Below are 16916 nucleotides of genomic sequence, written 5' to 3'. Positions count from 1 at the left end.
ATGACCCTTTCAGTAAAGAAATTCTTCCGAATATCCAATCAATTTAATGAGCTACAAGATTGTATGCTCAGCCAAATCCAGGTGCCTCAACGTTGCCAAATTGTTATCTAGCAGGTTAGTTTTTTCCTTCTGAGTTTTGTAATGTTTATATTACTGTTTTTTGTTTTTCATTCTCGCATCTCCATCTCAAAACCCAAACTCTTACCTTTATTGTGCCCATTTCTATTTTATGTACACCCCAGCTCTATCCAATGACTTAGCAATTTCATCAAGCTGTACAGAAAAACTAGGTCCTGAATCACAGGCAGCTGAAGCTCCAGAAGGAGGAAGGCATTAACGTGAGATGGGAGTATACTGATGCTACATCATACTTACTAAAGGGAAGAAAAAAAAAAGATGCATTGAGAAATAACTCTGCATTCTCATCTTTTTGAAATAACACTCCATAGAAATAAAGAATATGATGAACACAGTTTAATTAAGAATTATGACCACGGTCAGGTCTCAGAACACAAATTCAGTATTCCCAGTACATCAAGTTCCACATCCATACTTTCCAGAACGAGGAAGGAAAAAGATCTGATAGTCTTTAATGCTTACATAATTTCCAAGATGCAAAGTATTAGTGAAAACAGTAGTATCCTTTTTGCATACTATGAAGGTAGTGCTTACTGCTTTTAGCAAGAGAAGGGATTATAAATAAAACAAATCTGAACATTAGGGGAAGGGAAAAACTATACCCAAAGTGTTTCACAGAATTAATGCTATCAAACAGTACTTCAACCCAGTAGAAGAGCAACAAATCCCCAAAGATTTCATTTTGCCCTGAAAGATGTTTGAAGCAGGAGTGTAACTTGACATACATACATGGTAGTTAACTACAAATATACATGGAAATCCACCTTTTAAAAACAAACAGCATTTATAGTGTTTGATTCCCTTATACACAGGCACAAACTTTGCTAGCTTCTCTTCCCCTTTCCAGAGCTTAATGAGACTGTGCAATACTGGAGCAGTAGTCTAAAATATCCTGTATAGTGAATTCCATAGTAATTCCTGATCCAGGATAGCAGCGAGCTATCAGCCCTTCAAAGTGCTTATATTGTCGGATAAACTCATCTTGCATGGAATGCCACACAACCTGCCAAAGAAAGCAAACTTTAGGAACTGTCAACTGGCACAATACACTATATGTGAACTACAAAACATTGGCTCATTAACTGATTCTCAGATCAGGTGTCATTTAAAAACTAAAGCTTGCTAACTACAAAGTTCAGTAAACTGAGTTGCTACATTAAAAGTATGATAGAAGTTTTTTACTCATTAAGTTTAAGATCTTTAATGTTTACATGACTCCTGCCAAATCTGCAAAGCAGAAACTAGTAAAGATGAAGTTGCCCTAAAAGAGGTATTGCGTTTGTCTTTAAAGAAAACACCCCGAACAGTGCTACTAATTCACTTTTCAGACTTTAAAAAGCTGTTAATACATGTTTAACTCTTAAATCTGCTTATCATTTATTCCAGTGAGAAAGTTTAGAGAGTATAAGAAAAAAATTAGAAAACTATCAGAAAAGATGTAATTGAAAGTATATTCTGGTATAACATACCATCTAAATTTCATATCAAGTTACCAGTTCATTTATATCTAGTTCTCTCCACTTCCAGTATATTTTACAGAACAGAGATCACCCATTAATGGGCCAGCTAGGGAATCATAAAGGAAGTTTCTTTCTGAACTCTGCCACCATGGTTCAAATCAATATTACAACAAGTAGAATCAGAGCGGGATTATAAAAACTCCCACTCAAAATTCATGTTTTTCCAGAGTTTTGCTGAAGGTAGGCACTTCTCACAGAATGCATATGCAAAAGCAGTAATAAAAGCCTTTGTGTAAACATTACAAGGTTTTTAAGCCATGATTTATTTTACCTGAAGCAAGTTTTCTTCTTCACAGAGATGTTTATCTACCTTCTTGTAGAGATTATCCAGTCCCTTCTTCACTTCCTTACCGGGATATTCCTTGATAACTTTGCGAAGCTCTTGTTTATTAAAAGCCAGTTGATAGCTTACTTCCTCTTCTCGTATACCCTGTGCCACACGAGCTTCAACACCTTCAAAAAAATGCTAACAAACAGTAACAGCATTAACAGTTATCAGAAATCTAAACGAATTAATTTGACAAGCATATGTGCAGTTGTCTTGATTCTGCTTGACGACTGTTGTGTGTTCTCCCTGTTTTTGTTTTTTTAATTGGACATGAAGCAGTGCTCAACCATAAACGTTAAAGCGCAGCCCAACAATATAGCACTCCATGAGTACTAGGATAAAACTGAAATCAATTGCATTTCGGATCAATCAATCTTTTCTTTGCAACCCTCTAACTAAGACTGAATCAGCCTCAAAATCCTCAATTAAAGAGGCCATAGCTTGGGAAAATACTGTATCTTTCAGATAACCTGAGTAAGCATCTGAATAGGAATTTCTCTGCTTAAACTATAATTACACAACAGCAATATTTGTTCATAATTGACCTCACTGCCCCGCACCGGTTGGCTCAACATAATAAAAATGGAGGGCAGTATGCCTACAAACATGCATGCAGAGCCACATCATCATTTGAAGTAGTGCACTGGGCCTGGCCAGAATGGAGTTAACTTTCTTCATAGCAGCCCGTATGGTCCTGTGTTTTGGTTTTGTGGCTAAAACAGGGCTGGTAACACACCAGTGTTTATGTTATTGCCCAACAGATGAAACCTGGCCAAAGGGTATTTCATAGCATGTAACATCATGGTCAGCTATAAAAATCAGGGTTAGAGGAGGGGGCGGAGGTGGTGTTTGTCCTCAAGGTGGCGGTTGCTCAGAAACTGACTGGGCATCACTCTCCTTGTGGGACGTAGTAAGGGACTGCCTTTGCATCACTTTATTTATTTATTTTTCCCCTCTCTCTCTCCCCTTCACTGATTAAACTGTCTTTATCTTCACCCCTAAGTTTTCCCACTTTTGCTCTTCCTATTATCTCCCTGTCCTGCTTGGAGGCGAGGGGCAAGCAACCAGTTAGTTATGTGGCAGCTTAGGTGCTGTCCAGACTGGGAAGCAGCAATAAAGCATTTTAACTTCCAAAAAGAGAATATATCTTAGACTTTTCAGAAAATGAACGGCTGAAATCCTGCTCATAGAAAAAGCAATGAACAGTGAGACACATTCAGTGGGCAGAACCGAGTCTGAACCTAAGTCAGCATTCGGTTTAATACTTAGTTCAACTTTGGACATACAGAACTTCGCTAAAACTTCTTATTCTTGAACAGTTCAGAAACTACAGTAATTTTCTCTGCAGTTGAGGTGGGGAAAACTATTCCAAAGCTCCATATTACTTTTCCCCTCATTTCTTCCTTCCTCAAAACCACTTGCTTAAGACACAGCTGATATTTATTTAGACAGTACTATTAATTGCCATGAAAATTTTGGTTATTTTCATCCAAGACTGTTACCCTCATGGGTAGAGTACTCTTCCCAGACATGCTGGAGTCTAAAATAATAAAACAGAGATTATGATAGATGCAGTGATAAAAACATCAGATAGTGTAAACTAAACACTTGAGAAAGACCACTCTGTACCATTTAAATGTATATAAACTCAAATATACTTACATTTAATTTCTCAAGAGGTTGTCCCAGCGAGTAAATTACATAAGACTGAAGATGATCAGTGTATTTCTGCTTGGCTTCTTTTTTCTCAGCCTCAAGACAAGAAATTTTCAGGCGAGAAAGTGTTGCAAAAATATGATGGAAGTTCTCCATCATGACCACATCTCTGGGTGTTTTCTGGCTTTCATTAGCTACTTTCTCAACTGAAAGAAAAAGGAAACAAAATACTTAAAATACCAAAAGGACAACCAAATTCAGAAAAAAACCATAACCAATAACCGTAATACTGCCAGAAAAGGAATTTTGGATTTTATGTAAATGATAACCGTTTGTATGAGTGATTGTCATTATTGCCACTAAATAAATCAATATCTGAGAGTCTTCAAAAGAAGTAACAGATATGTATGGGTTCTAAGACCATGAAATTTATATGCCAAAAAAGTCACTTATAAAAAGATACAAAATAGGGACTGCATATGGTCATTTACATAACTGAGAAACAACAACCCACATTATGTGGAGGCTTGCAAGCATGCTTTCATTATCTAATAAATTTCACATGACAGAACTACTTCAGAAAAGTCTATTTCTTAAACTATTTAAGAAAAATCAAAGAAAATTGATTGCCTCTCTTTGCTAGAACAAAAATCTTCAATAAGGTTGCAGTGTTTCTTAAAACATAATTTTCAGTTTCTCAATTTTTGCTTATTAGTTTTATGGTCAAAGTTACTGTCAATCCCCAAATTTAATAATAAAAAATGAATAATCCAGCACATAGTTCTTTTACTTTCACACCCCACCCCACCCCCAAAAAAAAAAAACCAACCCAAAAACCAAAACAGGGCAGGCAAAAGAAATTCTACCTATCACTCCCATATTGTGCCTAAAAGCAGGCTGAAAGAGGATGGCTTCAACTAAGAGCGCAATTAAGTCTCTATGTCCATTCATCCATTAATCATTTTGCTGAGACTATCAGGATGCCCACCAAGAAAGTGATCCTGGGCAGTAGAGTATCTATAAAGATCACAAATTCATTTCAGTCAGAACACTGAACTGCCAACTAGGAAAAGTCTGCTACTGCCAATTTTGGTCTTCCCATATAATTTTCTACACCACTCCGTCCCGCAAACTCTACCTGAAGTACTACATCTTTTCGGCCTGTTTCAAACATTACTTGTAAATTAAATATCCTACTGCATTAAACATACTGCTTGCACTGATTTTGTACATGATTTTAACTTTGTTTCATCTTCGTTCTTTACTTCCATCCCTTATATCATAATTCTTTGTTCTTTAAGTTTGCTCTGTAATTTTCTGAAACAGATTCTGTTTCTTCTTCTATGGCATAATTTTGAACCTGTTTTAAAACACTTTTCAAAATTCTTCCTACACTAGTCATTTATCATTGTGTAGTTGTGCCTGTCTATTGGCGTTTGCTCAGTTTTATCACTTGAACAGTAAATTTCTAAGGACAGAAAAGTTGGGTGCAATCAAATAAAAAACATTTTCAAAATTTACTTCCCATCAGCTGGGATGCTCCTGCTGACTATGGACTCTAGTCTACTATACTATGAAGTAATGTCTCTTCAAAATTTCCTAAGATGTTCAGTACCACTATGCAATAATTTCCTCAGACTAGATTTATAGCCTCTACTGTCTCCTCTTACCCAATCTTCCCTAAAAAAAGAGGTAAGTATAAGTGGTTGGCAATTACTGTACATGGAGTTGTTTGAAAATATCCAGATAAATCAGCACAGAGAGGTCCATCCATCTGTGTCCCCCCCATTTAAAGAGGGAAGGACAATTTTTCCAAGTTCACTGGCTTGCATTCCCTCACCACCCTCCCTTTTGTGGGTTTTGTGGTTTTGTTTTGTTTGTTTGTTTTTTTTCTTTTTAATGTTAAATAAAACCAGTAGAACAAGGCTGTTGCTGCTATTTTCCCAGACTACAGCTGGGAAAATAGGGAGGACTGGAGAGATACTCTGCTGCATCAGGCTAGGACACAAAGGACCTAATCTGCCAAGAAAGGGTCAAATTCACAGCCAGATCTAGAGTGATTTATCTTTGACAGGGCTGTGAAGATGAACAGTATTAGGGCCAAATGCCAGGGATCTCATCCAGATTCATCTCATTTAAGCTACACTGGGGGAGAAAAGACAAGAAACCACTTCAGATCGAGCGTGTCGTGTTGCTGCCATCTCCTCTCTCCCTCCAGAAATTAAAGTTATCTTATAGATAAGTACAAAGGGAAGTATCTACAGTTTGCTCTTAAAAAGTATATTACAAAAGGTTTACAGTTGCTCTCCTACCGATAACAGACATAACCAAAATTTCAGCACAATATCGGTGACGTGGCTTGCAACTTAAAAAAATTTTAAAAAATTATCTGTTAATTGAAGCAAAATTATATATAAATAGGAGGAAACAATCATTTTTGTAACTCTGACCACCTCAGAAGACCTACCACTGACAAAAACAGCTCTAATAAGTTTTATGTAGGCTTTATCTAGATCTCCTCGTCGTTCTGCATTTTTGAAAATTGATTCAGCGAGGGCTGCAAACTCTTCAAATTCAGCAACAAATGAAAGGATCCCAACTTTACTCTTCTTTGAGATTTTTACTTCATCCATCTGCTTCATTTGATTACTCTTAAATTTAAAACAAGAACAGACATTAGCCTCTAATATATGACTCCAGACCACGTAACAACTAGTAGAAGAAAAACGCAGACATACCAAAAACTGACATTTAGTCAAACACAGAAATAATTTTATCTTTCAATTAGTATACCTACTTAGTCTTCCTCCCTTTTTACCCTCAAAAATTTGTTAAGAAATAAAATAATTGGAAATAAAAAAGGAAGATGGGCAAGTAAAATCTTCCAGATTTTATTCTCCTTTGCTTACATACTTAGTATTAAGAAAAAAAAAAAAAAACACCTAAAGTTATGCACCAGAAGCAATTAACAGTTTTCATTCTATAAACAAGGAACTTCAATACAGCCAAGCTAAGAATTCCTTTTGCTAAAGGAAGTTTCTGTAATCTTCTACTGAAATTTTATTTGAGTATAATCCAAAAAAAATCAGCTTCAAAATACTTTGAGTATTATACTGATCAAGAACAGTCAGTCTTACTATGTTGGCCTAGAGTCAAATTACATTTATGACAATAAAAAAAGTTATACCAGCAACTATGTTTTCACTAAACTTGCCATATTTCATATAATGGTCATATTGTATTAGCAAAAGGAAGTTTCTGACATTAGAAGTTGTCTTTGCTGCTGCCAAAAGATTTGCCATTTTATCTGAACCAGGTTATTGTAGATATGAGATAGAAATAACTGAACACATGGAAGAGATGTCTATTTGGCATGTTATGTTCAAAGGGGAAAAGCAAAACCTGCGTAGTCCACGAGATTTTGGTTTGGTAAGTAAAAAAGGCAGAGCGCTATAGTTCATTTGACTGACTTCAGTAATCTCAGTAAGAGTACAAGTTTAAATAACTAAAAATGTCAACTAGCTCACAGCAGTGAATGAGCAGTCGTATTTTTTACAAATAGCTAATTATTGCAGAAAACTGGAAAGGAGAGGAAAAAGAAACACAACCACCAATTAGTTTATCTTTTTTAAAGGTCTGGCCAGTAGAAGAGCAATAAAGTTACTCATTTTTACTTCAAATAAAAAGCAAAAATTTAACTATAAAGAAATGCAAAATCAAACCGGGTAGGAGTGGGCTTCCTATCTTATAGTTAGCTTAAACAGAATAACTAAAGAACTTACAATGCATTTATCAAAGTTCCTTTTGACAGTCACCAAAACATTTCCAAGTGTTGTGCTGAGAAAGGAAGCTGGGTCCACATTTTGTGCTGTCCATACATGATGACTCATCTTAACTAACATATAAAGGGAATTAAAGCTATCAATCTTGTCCCCCAGCGCTATAAGATTATTCAGCTCAGGTTCAATACACCGAAATATTTTTGTCATCATTTGTCGGATCATGTCCTTCCTATTAAAAAGGCATAAGATAAAAATATTACTCTTGGCAGTTTACTAAGATATTTGACATCTTCTTTGATAACATTTTTAGGATAAATTTATTTGATATAGTAGTCTCATTTGCTTTCAACAAGTCTCATAATTTTCAGAATGCTGCTAAGGGAAGAAATGCCAATGCCACACAGTAAAAATCAATAGTCACAGGTATAAAATATTCCAAAAATTATTTTCTGCGTGGAAGCTGCCACACACTCAAATTCAGAACTTTGCTAAGCATATTTTCCAAAGCGTGTTTTACGTATTACAGTGCCTAGTTTCACTTTGCAAACTATTAAAGAATTAATCATTTTTTATACTGCTATAGACAGAAACATCCATCCTATAGACAAAAAATTGTATCTTTACTGACACACTCAGTGTCTAGGTACAAATCAAGAATTCACTATTCATTTTCACTAAAAGGGAACAAGTTCTGATTATAGAGAAAAAATTATATGCCAAATAAATCCACATGTAGGCTTAAGAATCAATAATAAACAAACAACAGCAGCACATACTCAGATGATATTGTTTGCGGAACACCAGAAGTGTATGAACGAGATAAAGTTCCTCCATCCATTTCCTCCGCTTCATTCTGTAAGAAGAAATGCGTAGATACAGGAAGCTGAAAGCTTGTCTCCGATTGTGTATTTAAGTGATAAGTATATCCGACAAAACCAACGTAATTATCAGCTTGGGTTTTGGTGATTTTTTTTTTTTTCTTTTTTTTTCTTTTCTTCTTTTTCAAAGTAGCAAACACAATGGTTTGCAAGATTCCGGTATTTTTCTGGTCACGTTCCCCATAATACAACACCATCCACAATTACTCCCCATTGCCTTCCTACATAGCACGATGAAGAGTTTATTGGGATCTTATGAGGAAACAAAACCATGGCAAAATAAACATGTTAGCCCTTCTTTAATAGTTTTTGTATTGGTCAGCTAAAAATAAGGATTCTGCCAGCTAACGGAGTAAAACAAATTACTGAACACCTGGATCACGTAACTGCCAGATAAATTCAGAAGTTATGTTTTAATCAGGTCTCTTACAAGGCCTGTTCAATATTTTTTACTTCAGTGACAGAATGAAGAGTCATACCGTTGTCGTTCCCGAGATGCTCTGATGTTGCTGTAGTTTGAAAAATTTACTAATGAAGTCCTGTTCTGCCAGACACAGAGGTTCCAGTTCACTTAATACTTGCTCGAAAATCTAAAGAAACACAAATATTTTTTCAACACACAGAATACTGTGAACAGTTAGTAATACTGATTTTAATTCTTTGTTGCATAGGATTTTATACTTTCTATCTTCAGTAAGCTCTAGAAGGGTTATTTCTACGAAATAGAAATGGAACCAGCTTGCCCTTGTATCTCTAAAAGTGATACCTGCATCTTCAACATAGTCCCTTCTCATCCATGTAACACTGGGAAGAAAAGAACAATCTATGTTTTTCCACAACTAGAAGTTTTCTAGTCACAGCCTGAGGAAGGACTTCTGTGCTTTAATGAAAACATTAACATTTTAACAGCAAGTCATGGGTTCTGCCACCCTCTTCTCTGCCTGGGTTGCTGAGATGATGACAAAATTAAAAGCCTCAGGGAAGAAAAACACATCTAAACTGTATGTAGAAGATAACTGCTCTCTAGAAAACATTTCTACACAGCTACTACAGAAACCAACAACAGGTTTTGTATGGAAATAGAACTATGCATCATGAGTTTTAGATTTACTCTAAAATGAAACAATATTTTGGCAACAATTCATTTAAATATTTTATTAATACGAACTACTGAAAGTGTAAGTCAGGTGTTAGACATACTTCTAATCTGTCATCTTTACACAACACAGATTATTCTCCACAAGTATTTAAGGATTAAGACATGCAATAATTTACATAAATTAAACCAATCCAGCTACAAAGTAAATCCACACTACTGAAAATTCCCCTAGGAAAAAAAAAAATATTGAAAAAACCTACTAGGGCAGCTCAATAGCTTACAACTCCGCATCGATTAGTCACACTCACATGTCCCCACTGGATGCAAGATAACTCAGAAGAAGTTGAAAAAATTAGCACAATACTTGTATTTGTATGAAATTGTTGTATAAAGCTATCATGCCAATTCTAGACAAGTTGCTGAAGCAGGTGTGTAATTAACTGTTTCAGGCATTTAATATTTCCTCCCAGAAAACGATTGAGCAAGGATTTGAAGAAGTCGGAAGAAAAATACTAATTTCCATCAAATAATTCAATAGATAACAAGAAAATTATTTTATCTCTTACTCTGAAAACAGCTCCTTTTCCCTCCACAGTATAGAGGAGTTAATTCCACAAGTGAGGAGTACTGTAACTTTTAAAGGTTCAAGAAAAAAACCCAAACATGCTGAGGACAGCAAGTTTTTAAACAGATGCTGAGGACGCTCCCATAACAACTTCGTGCCTGGTTAAAGCTGAAAACTGATGATAACTTTGATGTGAAACCAGTATAAATAAAATTTTAGGGCCATGCACAAGTCCTGGCTAAAAGAAGATTATACTTTCTTATCTTTCACTTTTGCTTACATACTAGCAAAATGTGACAGAACACATGAACATTTGTATTGAGAAAAAAATCAGTTGAAGAATCCATCAGTTCAATTCCTATTTATTAAAAAAATGCATATTTGGCTTGAACTTAATAGATGGTTTTTACACCTGATATTCTTTACAGATCACAGTAAGCATATAAAGGAATTAAATGGAATCTTATAATCACAGAAAAATAGTCTGATCTACATATTTCTTAGCAATTGTCTTTATTAGATGTATGGTGCATACGGAATTTGAAATTGGCATGTTTTGAGGTTTAAACAGTACAGATTTTTAAACTATACAAGAAGGATATGCAAGACGCTTCTAATACAAAACTAAGCAGGAATCCTATGCAACATTTTGGCTTTACCTTATCAAATTTTGTTCTATCAGCCACGTCAAGGTCAGAGGCAGACATGTTTCCCATATCCAACAGCGAGGATGACTGAGACCTACGGTTTCCCGAACTCTGAACGGAGAGTTTATTTAAGCTAGAAGTAGACCCAGTCAGTTTTCCAGAACTTCCATGAAGACCTGTGAAATAAAGACACTATGAAGGAGGGAGGCAAAGGCAGAATAAAATAGTCAAGAACAACAGGTTCATTAGAGAATGTATGAGATCAAGAGCTGCTAGTAGTCCTACATTAAAACCAAACAACTCAATTTTTGTCTAAGCTGCAAATGCTTTTGCTGTAAACACATTCTTTTCTTGTTACAAGGTAACTGAAACAGTTCAAGTTTCAATGTAGCTATATAAGCCCTAATTGTAAAGTATGGAAAAAGGTATAAAAAGAACAAAACTGTGAAATACAGCAATATCTATAGGGATAGATATTCTCCTTGAAAGCTTGGAAACAAAGACCGGTTATGATCTTTGTGAATGTACTTTGGGCAAAGGCTGCCATAAGCAGAAGAATTAATCCATGAGAGGGGAAAAAAATTAAGTTTTATATACACACAGGCATGTTTTCATCTTGAACTTGACCTTTCTGCTGTTAACATCCTTTTGTCTACATAGTCTGCTCCAGCTATTTTGCTGGATCTACAATCCCACAGTAACTCTACTGCTAATGCTCCCTCCTCCTTTTGGTCATAATTAACATTCAGACATTTCTTCCTGATATTGTGGGGGCTTCCCCTAGGTGAGGAGCGTATCTTTTTATTTTTTTCCAAATTTTCAGAGATGTTGGAACAGGATGTAGAAAACTAGTAACAAAAAAGACCAGGAAATCATCAATATTTGACCCCCACGTAAACTTCTCATATCTCAACCACGAAGAAACTTAAAAGCAAGCCTGCAAGTTTCATCTAACTGCTATGTTGATATCTAGTCTCAGTACACAAACAAGACAAAGCCTGTAGATCTAATAAAAGTTGTTACCTCAACCTACTGGAAGAGTTGGAAAACTACAACAAGCTCTCAGGCACAAACATATTTTTTATATCAACTAGTAGCATGGGACAACAAAAATACGTTGCCTTTACCTGCAAACCTTCTCAACTTCTATGTTGGGCCATTTTAGTCGTGCTTAAGTTTTGCGATGCAAAACCAATGATTCTGCTAATGCTTATTTGACTCTGAACGGAGTGCTTCAGTGTTAGGCAGATTTTCCATGATGCAGCACTACATCTTTACATTGACACACATGCATTGACAATACCAACTAATGCAACTAGTTATACTCACTCTCAGTTTCCTGTTTGACAGCACTTTCTTTTCGAGGCAGTGTAGCTGGGATGGATTAGGTTGCAAGCATCAAAGACAAAGACAAGTTAAAATGCAGTTTGCACAAACCATGCACAAGATGCAAGTTAAGCTCTAACTGGAAAGAAACATGCGGAGAACTATAAGCAGCAAGTAACTACATTGCAAACACATTTAGTTGGAGAGGTACTATTCTGGAAATTCAGTATTTAAGCTACATGGAAAACAGAGTAAGTTTCTAGGTATTAAACTTTGCTGCTTCTTATACAGCATGTTTAAAGAACATTTTTGGTAACGTGCATTTAAGTTCTCCCAAATTGAGAAGTCCATTTAATTAGGGTTTTATTTGTCAGAGTTGCAAAAGACTCAGTTTCCAAGATCAATCATCACATCGATAATAGACATGAATAAATTTAAATGTATTTATGTAATTTTGTACTGAGTCAGAGATATTTTCCACCTCTTCAATTTAGAAAACACACACCAATACTGCAAAATCATTCATTTCTGGTAAGACCGGCGAACCTTTTCTGCTGTTTGCAAATCAGGATGTTTACATAGAGAATACATCTTTTGTATTCATGCTGCACCAAAAATTGATGACTGCAAATTCGGAGAGGATGAAAACAAGAAATATATAGTAAAAAAAAAAAAAATTACAAGGTGGGGTTTTTTTGTTTGTTTTTCCTGTTGTTTTTTTTTTTTTCAAAATAAAACAGTTTCCTCAAGTGGACTTCAATATGAAATTTAAAGTAAACAAGCATCTGTAGTAAATGGAGAATCCCTAACTAGTAAAAGGCATTTGCATACATACACTAAAAGCAGTATGTGGTATTAAGAAGATCTTGATGAGGATGGATGCTACAAGCCCCCCAAAATGGAGCAGGCAAGCAGAATCTACTGTAATAGAATGAGTAAATACTTCTAAATGCCACAAACATGTCTTAAATACCAGATGTTCTCAAGTAGGCAACACTACTGACAATTATAATGTCAAACTCATATTTAATTCCAGCCTTGTTTTTAGATCTTGGGGGTTTTGGCAGTTTTTAAATAAAAAGGTTTGGGCCTGATATATTTGGCACATGCATCTGTCATGCATTGGTCCCACTTCTTCGTCATCCTCAATTTCCAAATGCACGGGACTGTATTACAGAATGTGAAGAACTACAGGCAAAGATCAGGCCTTGGACAATCAGGGGAGCCATAGCGGCTTTTGAGAAGCCACATCATATAAACATATGACAGCAGTAGCAATCTCTCCCACATTGATTTTATGGTATTTAAGTATCAAAGTCTTGGCTTAATAAAAAAAAAAAAAAAAAAAAAAGAGACTACTTAAGACGTGTGAAGGCTCACAACCCAGATTTTTTTTTTTCCATAAAAATGCAGACAAAGAACCTTGCGCTAGCACAGAATGCCAAAATTCTCCCAGCATCCCCTCTGCGTTTGAGGCATTCAAATAGCAGTGCTATTCCCAAAGCACAAAAAAAGGCAAGAACACACACCAACACAGCTTGGAAACAGGTCATCTTTAGTGTCCGAGTACAACTGGAGCATTATGCACCTACACTATTCCTTAAATAAGCTTACTATTAAGAAGTGATGTATTTGGAATTAATGTGCAACGAGTAATTCTATAACCACTACCTTCAACATAGAAGCCTTTGAAATTACACACTGTTATAAGCTGTTACAAAATAAATACATAACTTGGTATTTAAATAGTGAAATGAAACCATATTTATATAAGGAACAGCTTTTTAAACAGAAGTATTTTGCATTCCTTCTTTAGAAGATAAGTGGTGAGGACTGAAGATTTTTTGATGTAATTCTCTGTCAAATTTGCTTGTGGCCTCAAATACGTGGCCAATGATAACTATTACTTAATGGCTTAATTACCATTCATAACATTAATAATTCTAGGAGAGTCCCCAGTGGATACAGCTTCCAGTTTTGGCTTTGTGACTGGTTCCTACAAATTTTCAGAGGACTGGGCAGTTGGATCAAATTTTGCGTATCTGTCAGTCACCAGCAAGACTCAGACATAAACATACTCTTTGTATGATCGTGAAAATGTAGTATTACAACAGAAATCAAACCAAGAGAATTGGTAAAAAAAAAAAAAAAAATCCTTTGCTACTCTCCTCCTTGACTGTTCTGTGTGAAGTTCAAACATGTGTAAGGTTTGCACAAGTACACGACAGAAGCGCTCTCAAGGTGCAGCTCTTATGCTGGTGAATTGAAGGACCTCTTTCTTCAAAATGCCTGATTGCTCCATAACTTTTGATGAAGTTAGGCAATTGCTGCAAAAACTGTCTCCTCACAAATGCAAATCACAAAAGAAGCCCCAGGATAAAGTGCTTAGAATGTTTTAGAAATCAATTTATACTAGGACAAAGTGTTTTGTTCTTGCAATAAGATAGCTTTCCAAGATTTATGAATTTAACTGCTCTGACAACGACACATTATGGCACCACTTGCTCTCTATGTCCAACAGCTTGCCAAGATTTATCTTTCCAGCTCTCGCCTCCCTCAATCAAGGCTCACCACTCTCCTGCTCTGTTCCTTTCATTACTTTTTCTGTTTTCTACCATCAAACTTCAAAGCCTAAGTTCAGGACTCAAAATAGGCCTGACAGAACTTACTAAGGCTGCACATTGTTTCTGAATTTAGAATTTGGAAACTGGTGAACTGTGGCAAATATAAATATTTTGAACAAATTTTGAAATAGGGCACTTTAAAATACTGAATAGCCAATACATAAATACACCTGTATCACTGTTGCTGGTTCAGGTTATTTTTTAAAAGCTTCACTTCCATACTCGCACTAGACTATTTAATCCTAGCAGGAATACATACTACATTAAACGGAAAGACCTACAAGTTAACAAAGTACGACTTCTAGTTTCAGACTACGTAGGTAAATCCCACTGAAAACACAATGAAACACACAAGTTTCCTTAGGCAGAATTAGCATTAGCATTAAAACTAGCTTCCTCAAAATCCACCCAAAAGCAGAAGTACAGGCATGTTGCCCAAGCTTTCTTTAATTACCAGAGTTGACTTTTCAAATTTGTTCCAGTAATAAAGTGGGATAGTTCAGGTAATAAATAAAATACGGTTAGTAGTTCGTTAAAAACTAAGTGTAGATTTGAAAATCTGAGAAATACCTTATTTTACCCTTCTAGCCTGACCAATTTCACAAGATTTCAGTTGTGCTACTTTTGGCCTTATGGAAGTTAGAAGGTTTACCAACTGTACTTTTCATCCAACTTCTTCCACCTTGCCAAAAGGAAACAATTTTACACCGTTATAAAATTGGCCCTAGGTGTTGTAATGAGTATTTTATAAGCAAATAATATGATTCAAAGCAAGATGTGTGCCTCCTGGAAGCTTACCAAACTTTTTTCCTTCTCTGGTTGTGCCCGTCATCTTGATCTTGGCAACTTCAAAGAAATCTTTTATTTCCCTTTCATATAGTCGTGATAAATAATCCATATAATTCTTAAAAGAAAATTGTAAAGTTAGTTAACAGGTTTACAAATTGAGTTTGTTCTATTACAGTTAAATAGATCTTAAAAACCAGGAAGTATACAAATTCTACTAAATAGCAAACTGTTTTGGCCTATATATGTGTGTGTATATATATATGTAGCATGCACAAAAATATATTCATGATACTTAAGCAGGTTATGTTCATTTTCCTAGTGAGTTCATTGAGCACCAATCAGAAACTGCTACTTCTCCTCCATAAGGAAAGATATGCAATGTGGTACATATAAACTGGATTACTAGTGGTAGAGCATCATAGAATGCAATTCAAGGGTAGAATGGAGAGAATTCAGCACCATTCTCGGTAGCCTCTTTTACGAGACTCTGACTATGCCCCCCAAAAAAGCAAACGAGATGCCACTCCTACACATCTTCCTGAGTATGTGACCTCTTTTATTGCTATTCTTCCAAGGAAAACAAAAGACAAAACAACTTTGGGAAGCACAAACTCTGTGTGCCTACTTACTACAAGATTCAATCAATCCCAAAATAATTTGTCACGCTGCCAAAAGTGTGAAATTTTAAAAAACCAAGAGGCACAACAACTGAAAAAAGTTTGAAGGTTATCTGGTTCGTTTAGATTTTTAGTACACAGGTTCTAATAATATTTTATTTTATTGACAAAGATCACCTAAAAATTTTTTTTCTCATGTTCTTCAAAACTTTGTTGCTTAGCTCACATAATACGTAACTATACACGTCTCAATTTTTCATTAGAAGATCATGAAACATCAACCAGTCATTGACCATTTGCCTTACACTGAAGAAAAAAAGTAAATTATTTCAAAGCCATTTCAAGAGTCTAATTTAAATCTTCCACAGTTGAGTTTTTAAGAATGTCAGTTCTTTAATAAAGGGAGACTTGTTCTGTAAGGACTAACTTTCCCTTAACTTCTATCTAAACACTTTCTATACTTCTGTAGTAATTTTTTCACTCCATGATAGTTTTAAACGTAAACAAGGTAGTTAAAAGCTACATATATACAAAGCCAAAACGTTTCTATTTAATCTACTTTACAAGAGACCTCTGAAGTTTTTTATATTCCCAAGTGAAATGAATGTCTGTTGAAATAAAGATAGGCAATAAGCACATCAACATGAAAATAGCTTATTTTCCTTACTAGACTGTAAAATGGGAAACTTGTTTTACATAAATATTAAATTAGTATCTTATGATACTTCAGAACAGAGACATAGAATCTTGGAGGGAGAAAAAAAAACAGGACAACAAATACCAAAAAATGAAGTTTCTTATTCCAAAGAGGACAAAGAAAAGAGGAGCAGTGAATTAAATTTAACAAAAAGAAAAATTGAAAGGACATGCACATAAACACAGGCAATTCTTTTGACTTTCAAAAATAGTACAATATGTAGATTCTCTAGCATCATTTGAGCACTTCA

The 16916-nt window shown here is 35.3% G+C and overlaps 1 protein-coding gene across 2 annotated transcripts in view; it reads right to left on the bottom strand.

Annotated features, from left to right (window-relative positions):
• Window positions 1–459: 459 nt before the first annotated feature.
• EXOC1 (exocyst complex component 1) overlaps window positions 460–16916 on the bottom strand; it is a 31381-nt gene continuing 14924 nt past the window's right edge. For both annotated transcript variants that reach the window (XM_082482775.1, XM_082482776.1), the window contains 9 exons: window positions 15362–15467; window positions 10626–10789; window positions 8782–8892; window positions 8201–8277; window positions 7425–7653; window positions 6110–6293; window positions 3649–3848; window positions 1930–2124; window positions 460–1141 (listed from right to left, as the gene is read on the bottom strand). In XM_082482775.1, the coding sequence (XP_082338901.1) occupies window positions 989–1141; window positions 1930–2124; window positions 3649–3848; window positions 6110–6293; window positions 7425–7653; window positions 8201–8277; window positions 8782–8892; window positions 10626–10789; window positions 15362–15467 (1419 nt within the window). In that variant the 3' untranslated portion in view covers window positions 460–988. The remainder of the gene's footprint in view (window positions 1142–1929; window positions 2125–3648; window positions 3849–6109; window positions 6294–7424; window positions 7654–8200; window positions 8278–8781; window positions 8893–10625; window positions 10790–15361; window positions 15468–16916) is intronic.

Source organism: Vanellus vanellus, assembly GCF_965231255.1.
Source record: "Vanellus vanellus genome assembly, chromosome: 4".
In the NCBI taxonomy this organism is placed as follows: Eukaryota; Metazoa; Chordata; class Aves; order Charadriiformes; family Charadriidae; genus Vanellus; species Vanellus vanellus.
This window is presented reverse-complemented; position numbering and strand designations above follow the sequence as displayed.